Source organism: Eutrigla gurnardus (genome assembly GCF_963514095.1).
Source record: "Eutrigla gurnardus genome assembly, chromosome: 17".
NCBI classification, from domain to species: domain Eukaryota; kingdom Metazoa; phylum Chordata; class Actinopteri; order Perciformes; family Triglidae; genus Eutrigla; species Eutrigla gurnardus.
In genome coordinates this window covers 20,594,482-20,604,617 of record NC_139928.1, presented here as the reverse complement: position 1 = coordinate 20,604,617, position 10,136 = coordinate 20,594,482, and the positions used below count along the sequence as shown (strand labels likewise).

The following is a 10,136-nucleotide window of genomic DNA, read 5'->3' as shown; positions in this document are numbered from 1 at the left end:
GTAGGTCACAGATGTATTGGGGGGCCAGGCCATGTAGTGCTTGAAAAACAAATAAAAGAACTTTAAACTCTGTCCTGTACTTGATGGGGAGCCAATGAAGGGATGCTAGTATGGGTGTTATGTGTTCTTGCCTCCTAGTTCCTGTTAGCAATCTGGCAGCAGAATTCTGAACCAACTGTAAGTGGGATAGAGATGACTGGCTAATACCTAAATAAAGTGAGTTGCAATAATCCAGCCTAGAGGTAATCAAGGCGTTGGTAACTGTATTAAGGTCAGAGAGGGAGAGAATTGATTTAAGTTTTGCAATGTTTTGTAGTTGGAAAAAACAACTTTTCACCACAGAGTTGATTTGTTTATCAAATTTTAAATCTTGATCGAAGATCACCCCAAGATTTCTGGCATGGGTATGAAGATTGGGCGCCAGGGGACCTAATTGATTTATTATACCTATGGAGGAGTTTGGGGGGCCAAAAAAGACCACATCTGTCTTCCCATCATTTAATTGGAGATAGTTGTTTACCAGCCATAGTTTGACGTCTTGGAGGCAGTCAAGAATGGACTCCAAGGTGGAGTTGTTGCTATGACCAGGTTCGAGTGGAAGATATAACTGTGTATCATCGGCGTAGCAATGATATGCGATATTGTGCTTTTGGAGAATGGAGCCTAAAGGGAGAAGGTATAGGGCGAATAGGATGGGGCCTAAGATGGAACCCTGGGGTACGCCACATGTGATTGGAGCAGATGAAGAGTAGAGATTACCGATGTTAACAGAAAAGGATCTGTTAGAAAGGTAGGAGGCAAACCACTGGAGTGCGCTGCCTTGGATACCGACCTGGTGCTCAAGCCGGTTCAGCAAGAGGGAGTGGTCAACAGTGTCGAAGGCAGAATTGAGATCTAAGAGTATTAATAAGGCGGGTTTACCAGAGTCGAGGGAGAGCAGTAGGTCGTTCGTGACTTTTAGCAGTGCTGACTCTGTACTATGCCGTGCCCTGAAACCTGACTGGAATTTGTCCATGATGTTATTTTTATCTTAGAAGGACAGAAGCTGGGAGTAAACAATTTTTTCCATGACCTTGGATAGAAACGGGAGTTTTGAGATTGGTCGAAAATGATTTAGAACAGCAGGATCTAGGTTTGGTTTTTTGATAATTGGCTGAACAACTGCGTGTTTGAAGCATGATGGAACAGAACCATTAGCCAGGCTACTATTGAGGAGGAGTGACACTGTGGGACCTAGAGTGTTAAGAGCTTCCCTCAGCAGTTGGGTGGGAACAATGTCTATGGTACAGGTAGTCGGCCTAGTATGGGAGACAATGTCGACAATCTGAGAGAGGGACACCGGCTCAAATCTGGTGAGAACAGCAGGGCAAGGCAGGAAGGAGGAAGGGTCAAAAGTTGAAGGTGAGATTGCAGATCGGATGTTCTCAATTTTATTCATGAAGAAATGTAGAAAGTCTTCACAACTAACAGTGGGAGGGGCAGGGCAGGGGCTAGCAGCAGGATTTAGAATAGTGTTAATTGCTTTGAATAATGATTTTGAGGAGTGGGAGTTTCTGGAGATGATGTTGGCAAAATATGTTGCCCTTGCTGCCTTAACAGCTTGCTGGTATGTGTCAAGACAGCCCCTCATGATGTCATATGAGACTTGTAACCTGTCACTTTTCCATCTTCTTTCAGCTTTCCTACATGACTGTCTCAGTGCGCAGGTGTTGGCATTAAGCCAGGGCTGGGTTTTAGTTTTAGGTTTCCTAGGCTTGAGGGGGGCAACAGAGTCTAGAATAAGAGCACAAGTAGAGTTGAAGTGGGTTAAAAGCTCTTCAGTATTGATATAAGGGGAACAAGCCTGGACACTCTTGGATAAGGATGAGGCTGCAAAGGCCTCAGAAAATGTCCTAGCTGAAGAGGTGTTTATTGTGCGAGAGTATGAGACAGATGACTGAGGTTTGGGAATAGAATGAAGCAGGGTGGAGAATCTAATGCACAGGTGGTCTGAGATCCCCATGTTTTCCACAGTCAGAGAGGGAATATTCAGACCAAGCGTGAACACTAGGTCTAGCGTGTGACCGTGATTATGGGTTGGGCCAGAGACAAACTGTACAAAATTGAGGGAATCCATAATGGCGAGGAATTCAGTGGCTTTACTATTAGATTTAACATCGATGTGAAAGTTAAAATCACCGGAGATCAGAATTTTGTCATAGTTCATCACAAGTGAGGTCAGAAACTCAGGAAACTCAGTGAGAAAAGTAGCCTCCGGCCAGGGGGGGTCGATACACCACTACAAAGAGGGCTGGGCTTGGGCCATCATATTTAAACATTAGGACCTCAAAACTGGAGTAATTATCAGTGCTAATAAGAGTACACTTGTGGGACTTTCTATAGACAACAGCTAGACCTCCCCCACGGCCGCAAAGCCGAGGGGAGCTATAAAAATTATATTGAGGGGGACACATTTCCAGAAGCTGACTGTGTTCACCAGGCTTCAACCAGGTCTCTGTCAGAAACAGGAAGTCTAGCTGGGAGGATGAAATGAAATCATTAAGAATGAAAGTCTTGTTTGAGAGAGACCTTATGTTTAGCAGGGCCAGGTTACACAGGATACCAAGTGGTGAAGGAGCAGTGGCACTATATTTAATATAGGAGATGTTATTAATATTTGCAGCTTTAAGAACACCATATGAGTGATAGGGTCTGGCTGTGATAATTGTTTGAATTGGTACTGCAGCAGTGGGAGAGGTTAATGAGGGCTGGGGCCAGGAGGGGGCGGTGTTACCCATAGAGGTGCCGGGGGGAACTGTCGTAGTGGTGGTAGAGGAAGAGGCTACGGAGGTGTGTCGCGTACACAGTCAATCAGTGAATGTTGTGGACTGGACGGCTAGCAGAGTGAGATTAATGTTCAGAGACAGAAGACGGGATCCGTTGTGGTTTAGGTGAAGACGGTCTCGTTTGAACAGGTCCGGTCTATGGAGGAAAGTGGTAAAATTGTCCACGTATGGAATGCCAGCGCTAGTACAATAGCCTTTAAGCCACACGTGAAGCTGCCAGAGACGACTGAACTTTTCATCGCCACATGACGGAGGGGGGAGGGGCCCGGAGACGACGCACCGCTTGTTCAGCTGTGAAATGTTATCGATGAGGCGGGTGCAGTCCTTCCTAAGTTTTATGGATTGTTGCTGCTTAAGGTCGTTGAAACCACCCAAGTGAGCGACAACAGTGTGGACAGAGGGATGTTTTTGCAGCAGCTGGGGGATGTTATCAGTGAGATGATTGACGCAGGCACTGGGATGACATGAAGTAATACACCTGTTGACTTGGACATGGCGGACCATGGAGGATCCAACCAGTAGAGCGGGAGAACTGGTGGCACAGTTTGCGTTGCCAGCGTGCACTGGATTGACAGCTGAGGACCGGTGAGAGGTCAGAGCCGGGAAAGAAGGTGTATCGGCAGCGGCTGAGGGCGGCGAGGGCCACCTGAGTGAATCGCCCTGCGAGCCGCCTGCGCCGGGAGGAGGTGGAGGCGGACGAGGACCTGGAGAGGGAGGAGGACTTTCCCTGCCCCCCGGGGGACAAGACAGGCGCCCGGTCAGTGCTTGCCATGGGTGGAGTGACAGCAGGCGCCGCTGCCGGGTGAGCAGAAGCGGCGGACCGGACAGCTGACCGATCAGCCGCCGCCTCGGGGGGAGTGACAGCGGAGGACTGGGCGGCTGACTGACCGACACTCGCCTCGGGAGGAATAACAGCAGCAGGTGCCACTGGGGCAACAGACAGAGGCCCGAAGCGATTTGATAGCTCCAGGCATGACTTTGACCCAGGAGCCGAGGATATTGTTTTGGCTCCTCGGATCACCTCCGTCCAGCGAGGCAGAGTTGCAGGCCGGCTTGGAGTGGAAGTAAATGTACTTATTGTAAGTCGCTTTGGACAAAAGCGTCTGCTAAATGACCTAAATGTAAAATGGGGAAACCACCTACAAATTTATACAGATGGGTCAAAAGATCATGAGAGTGGGAAAGTGGCAGTTGGTATTAGCATACCTGAAATCGGATATAAAAAAGGATACAGAATATCAAATCATATGTCAGTCTTCACAGCAGAAATGGTGGCAGTTCTGTTGGCATTAAGATGGGTTGAGGACAATAAACAGGGAAATTCAATCATATGCAGTGATTCAACAGCAACCTTAACTACGATAAAAGAAGCTAAATCCAAGTCCAGACCTGATAAAAAGTGTGCAAATTCATTTGCAATATGGGGCACCAGAGTATAGTGAAAGAATAAACAGGTCTCTCAAAGAAAAGTGGCAAAAGTCTTCGGAGAAGGAAAGGAAAGGAAGGGCATATTTTTCAGTGCAGGAAAGCATAAGTAAAGACGAGTGCACTTACAGGTGCAGTAGGAAAGACTCTGTAGTAATCTCAAGACTGAGACTTGGACACTGTGGGCTGAGGAGTGGGTTGGCTCTGATTGGTTAACATCCTGATGGCAAATGTGAGTGTGGAGATAGTGAGACAGTGAAACATGTACTACTCCAGGGCAAAATATACTCCAGTCAGAGAAGGACTCTCTTCAAGAAACTTGGAGCAGATGGGGAAACTGTTTTTAACATGCGCACACATCTAAATCTCGATTCTTGGGTTAAAACAAAGAAATTGGTGGATTATCTTCACAAAACAGGATTGTACAAAAGGATTTGATGTAGTTCTTAATAGCAAACTGTAGGGGCTGCATTACGCCAAAGCTGCGTCTAGCCTGCCTAACTAAAGAGGAAGAAGAAGAAGTCGCTGCGCACCCGGATGTTCTCTTTTCAACAATGGCGCCTAGTGTCAGTAGAAGAGTTCCTTCGTGGTGTTGAGAAAGTGTCTGTTAACTTCACCAGTACTGATCCATCAGAGTCTCTGTGTGTCTGGATAAACCTGTCTGGATGGACTTTGTACTCTTCACCTTTTATTCTGAATGTTTTAACTCTCAATCATCTCCCGGGAGCCTACGAAGCTAATCTAGTCAGCTTAGCATGCTAGCTGGAAACAGAGTTTGACGGAGTTTGTGTGGAGTCAAAACGTCTCTCTCGTCGCGGGAAAATTAGTAAAGTCCAAGTGACGAGAGCTTTGGTGGAGCAGCGACTAAGTGCGGCTGCTGAAGAGATATTTGGGCTGTTTGAAAGAACGGTAGCAGAATACGAGGAGGAACTTTCTCGTTCTAAAGAGGAGAACGAGCGACAGCGGAAGCGTTTACTTTTGATGCATTATGCTGACCACAGGCTGCAGAAGTTAAACACAATTACAGTCAGTATGTGACGGTTTGATTTATCCAGAAGAATCAGGTTTTGTGAATTTAGTTTGAAAACTGGGTTTTGTGTTTACAGTTTAGATGAAAGGTTGGAAAGTTTCAAGTCATTAACAATTATGAAAAACTGTAACAAATGTATTCATCTCAAGCTACTGATGACTGCATTACTGCTGGTGCATTGTATTTTTGCAGTTTGTTTCTGTCTGCCTGTTTTGTTTCAGAAAAAAAACAGTGTACTGGTGACTGATTGTTCAGCTGTTTGAAACGTCTCTATATTCTGTATGTGTGTTTATTGTTTTCCTGCAGGCGTCCAGCAGCTGTTGGTGACTAAAGAAGAGGTTCCCTTTGAGCAGCAGGACTGGAGCTCCAGTCTGGACCAGGAGGACCCAGACCCCCCACACATTAAAGAAGAACAGGAAGAACTCTGGACCAGTCAGCAAGGAGAGAAGCATCGAGGCCTGGAGGACGTTGATATCAAGTTCCCGTTGACTCTTGTCCCTGTTAAGAGTGAAGAAGACAACGATGAAGAGAAACCTCAGTCCTCAGGGCTGGTTTCAGCTGCAGCCAGAGACTCACCTGAACAGATGGAAACAGAAGCTGATGAAGAGGACTGTGGGGGACCAGAACCAACCAGGAACTCAGATTCACATTTACAAACAGATACTGATGACAAGACTGGAGACTCTTCTGAACCTCAGACTGATGACAGTGCTGATTGGCAGGAGACCAGAGAACCTCGGTCCGTTTTAAAGGCTTTAAAAAATGATCCTGACAGTGATTTTAGATGTAGAACTGGTAAGAAACCATTAAACTGCTCTCAGGGTTGGAAAACATTTAGAATCAGTGGAAATCTAAAGAGACACATGAGAACTCATTCAGGAGAAAAACCTTTCAGCTGCTCAGTGTGTGGTAAAGGTTTCACTGTAAATGGACATCTGAAGGGACACATGAGAACACACAGGAGAAAAACTTTCAGTTACATAAGAGTCCGGCCGCTGACGGTTAAACAACTATAGCAATGAAGTGAAGTTTGCACTGTGCTATCTAGATTTGCACGAGGAGAAGATGGAAGTGACAGGTTTCACTCAATAACATTTTATTCATTGTGTCATATCACAACAGAAGTTATCTCTGGACACTTAACACAGAGCAGGACTAGAACATGCTCATGATGGTGGTTAATATACAGATAAACCAGGCTGGATTCCTAAAAAAACTATGTTAGGCCAGTATTTTTGACTGATTCCTACTTTTTCTTTGTATTTTTATAATTATTTGTTTTAATGACATATTTTGGATGATTTGTTTGATTTCTTAAATATATTCTACTTCTGATGTTTGTATTTGTGCTAAAATATGATCACATAATGTTTGTATATTAGAAATGCATACTTATGCTTTTTGGACCTCTGTGAACACGGTCCCATCAATATATTGTAAGTGTACATCTGCATTGATACAAATAAAGTGGATGAACGCCAGGTCTGTGTCTGCCCCATCATTACAGCACAACTAATTCTTTAATGTTGTTTTGGGGGGTCAAGAAGCGAAGCTGCAAGACCCCCTATTAGTGATTCTATGTTTTCTTATTATTACTCCTCTGCCATTGAAGTCTATGGCAGCCCATAGAACGCCTTGGTAAAAAGTGCTGAAATTTGGCTGAAAGTTTCGGAACACTGTACTGACCACTCACTCATTTACGGACCTCTAAACCCAGCAGTCTAGCGCCACCAACGGGTCAAAATTTGGCTGAAAATTGAACCGCTTGGTCAAAAGTTATGAAATTCAGCACACAGATTTGGAACTGTTCCATGATCACTCTCACCAATTAACAGAACTCTATGCCCAACACTCTTGCGCCACCAATGGGTGAAAGTTGGACGTGCATTCCTGACGTGGACCATGACTTGTGCATCTGATTTTCACAAGTGAGGTAGGGTTGTGATCCTTGGATCAACCCAAGTTCAATGATACATGGTCCGTCACTTTCGGCCATATTGGACCTCCGCCATATTGGATTATCTCAGAAAGTTTTAAAAACCTTCACGGGTCACAAAGTTCGTTCAATTCGCTCGCAACTTGACAAAGATGATCTTAAGACCAATCCGCACAAAAGTTATTTCAAAGATTTTTCAATTTCAAGTTTATTCTCCTGTGAGAGGCAATTGAAAATGGCGGCGAGGCTGCCAAAAATGAGCTGACGTCTCACCGATGCTTTGACTCAACGTAAACAAACTTGGTACCTGGAGTCAAGACACTGTCCCAATCACTCACACCAATTTTCAGGCCTCTTCATTGAACGCTCTAGCGCCACCACTAGTTCAATGTTTGACATGCATTTATGCTTGTAAATCCTTTGAAATGCATGCTTCTTACTTTGCTTACAACTCTGTGCTGCATAACGTCGCAATCACTCATCAATTTGTGTGCCACTGCATTGAACGCTCTAGCGCCACCATCAGTTCAATATTGGACATGCGTATTTGCTCTTAAGTTCATTAAGGTGCGTACAGCTTACAATGCTTACAGCTCTTTGCTGCATACCTTTCCAATCACTCAAATCATTTTTGTGCCTCTGCATTGAAAGCTCTAGTGCCACCATCAGTTAAAACAGGAAGTGAATCCATATCTCAGCAACACTTTCATGTATGGAAACCAAACTTGGGACATGGACTCGGGACCCCATCCTGAGGATGCTCAACAGATTTAGTGATTTTTGACCACTAGTTACCAGTTAATGTTTGTTAATGCTTAACTAATGCTCAACTAATGCTATGATGTGACCATCATTGTGAAACATTACCCAACAAAAACATGGTATATTCTCAAAACCACACTATTGATTCATGATTAAGAATGTATGACTAGGTGTGCAATAATAATCCACATTTTTCTGTATCAACACCAAACTTGCTCCATAGACTCAAGATAGCCAGAAGTTTCAGCCCAGCAGCGTTGCAGCAACATCCATCCATCCATCCATTGTCTACCACTTATCCTGTATTCAGGGTCGTGGGGGGGGGGGGGGGGGCTGGAGCCGATCCCAGCTGTCATTGGGCAAAGGCGGGGTACACCCTGGACAGGTCGCCAGTCTATCACAGGGCCGACATGTAGAGACAGACAACCATTCGCACTCAATTGTATCAAACTTTTTTTTTTACCTTTAAGTTCTCTTTTTATATATATATATTATATATTCTTTACCAAGAGAAATACAAAACATAAGCAATAAGCAACTTATTATTTTTTTTTTAAACATCGTAAACATTGCCCTTAAAGTTCTGGAACTGCCCATGAACACGGGCGCTCAGTGAGCCGGGGCGCTCAGTGAGCCACCCACTCACCAAACTGGTCTACGCCTGCGCTGGGGCCTTTGAGAACGAGGGCTCTGAGGGTGCTGCACCGCCGCACCACCCCCACTGTCCTTGAACTCCACAGGAACGGAGGAGTCAAGGTGAGTGTAGGAGGGGTGAGAAGCAGCAGCTACAGGAATGTCCACAGCTGGATCTGATGAGGGAAAGCTGGAGCTGTCATCAGCGTCGGAGAAGAGCTGGGGCAGACCCAGTAGAGTGTCAGCAGGATCTACGTCGTCTGGGGGTGACACCTCCATTGGTGTCCAGCTCTGGGCTTGCTCCAGGGCCCAAGTATTGTCCAGTGGGTCCCGGCAGCGATAAGGCTTCAGCTGATCGTGGTGAACCACCTTTACTTTAGTCTTTGGCCCTTTCTGGATTCGATAAACCAGGTCGTCCAACTGACCCAGAACGAAGAATGGCCCTTCGTAAGATGGGAGGAACTTCCTCACTCTGTTCTTGAATTTTTTTGTTCCTTTGATGAGGTACCACACAGCATCACCAACATTGTAATGTGTGCGGCAACAGTTCTTGTCATATTGTCTCTTTGCATGTTCCACAGACTCTAAGAGAGCATCTCTGGTGATTTGGTGCGCCAGCTCCAGTCGCTCTCGAAGGTGCTGGACATACTCAGGGGCTGAGGGAGCTGGTTCAGGGTCTGGTGGCAGGCCGGATACCAGGTCTACTGGCTCACTCACTTCCCGGCCAAACATTATGTAGTTCTGGGTGAAACCAGTTGAACTGTGCTTTGTTGCTCTGTAGGCCATGACAGCGTAGGGAATCATGAGGTCCCAATCCCAGTGGCAACGCTCGGCTGTCGTGGCCAGGATCTTTTGCAGAGTGGCATTGAACCTTTCAACTTGCCCATCGGACTGAGGACGGAAAGGTGTGGTGTGTGTTTTGTCGATCCCGAACAGCGTGCACATTTCCTGGAACACCTCAGACTCGAAGTTCCGGCCTTGGTCGCTGTGCAGTGTCTGCGGGGCTCCATAGCGACACACCCACTCGGAGGCGAGCACTTCAGCCACAGTTACAGCTTGTTCGTTAGGTAGGGGAAACGCTTCGATCCATTTTGTGAAATAGTCCTGTATTACCAGCACATATCTGTTGTTGCGCTCAGTCTCATTCAGTGGCCCCATGATATCCAAAGCGATGTGCTCCATAGGCGCTCCGACTCGAACAGTGCCCATGGGGGCTTGTGGTGTCTTCCGTGGCCTGGCTTTTGATGCGCAGCTGGTGCAGGTGTTACACCACAGGGCAACGTCCTCCCTCATTCTGTACCAGAAGTATCGGGTTTGCAGCCGAGCTACAGTGTGCTCTACACCAAAATGTCCACCAACTTGTCCCTCATGCATCTGTCTCATGATGTCTGGCCGGAAGGTGCGGGGCAGCACTACTTGTGGATAGAATTGGGTATCGTCCAGGCAGTAGAAACGTCTTACTAGCACTCCATCTCTGATGTAGAGGCGTTTCCACTGGCTCCAATATGTCTTTGTGGCTGGGCTG

General features: G+C 46.2%; 1 protein-coding gene across 1 annotated transcript; it reads left to right on the top strand.

Annotated features, from left to right (window-relative positions):
• Positions 1-761: 761 nt before the first annotated feature.
• On the top strand, positions 762-7,199 carry LOC311027487 (uncharacterized protein; the record flags this gene model as incomplete). The annotated part of the gene is made up of 4 exons (XM_084031509.1): positions 762-790; positions 5,078-5,174; positions 5,865-6,203; positions 7,116-7,199. The coding sequence occupies 4 exons, from the start codon at positions 762-764 to the stop codon at positions 7,197-7,199; spliced, it is 549 nt and encodes a 182-aa protein (XP_083887635.1).
• Positions 7,200-10,136: the final 2,937 nt, after the last annotated feature.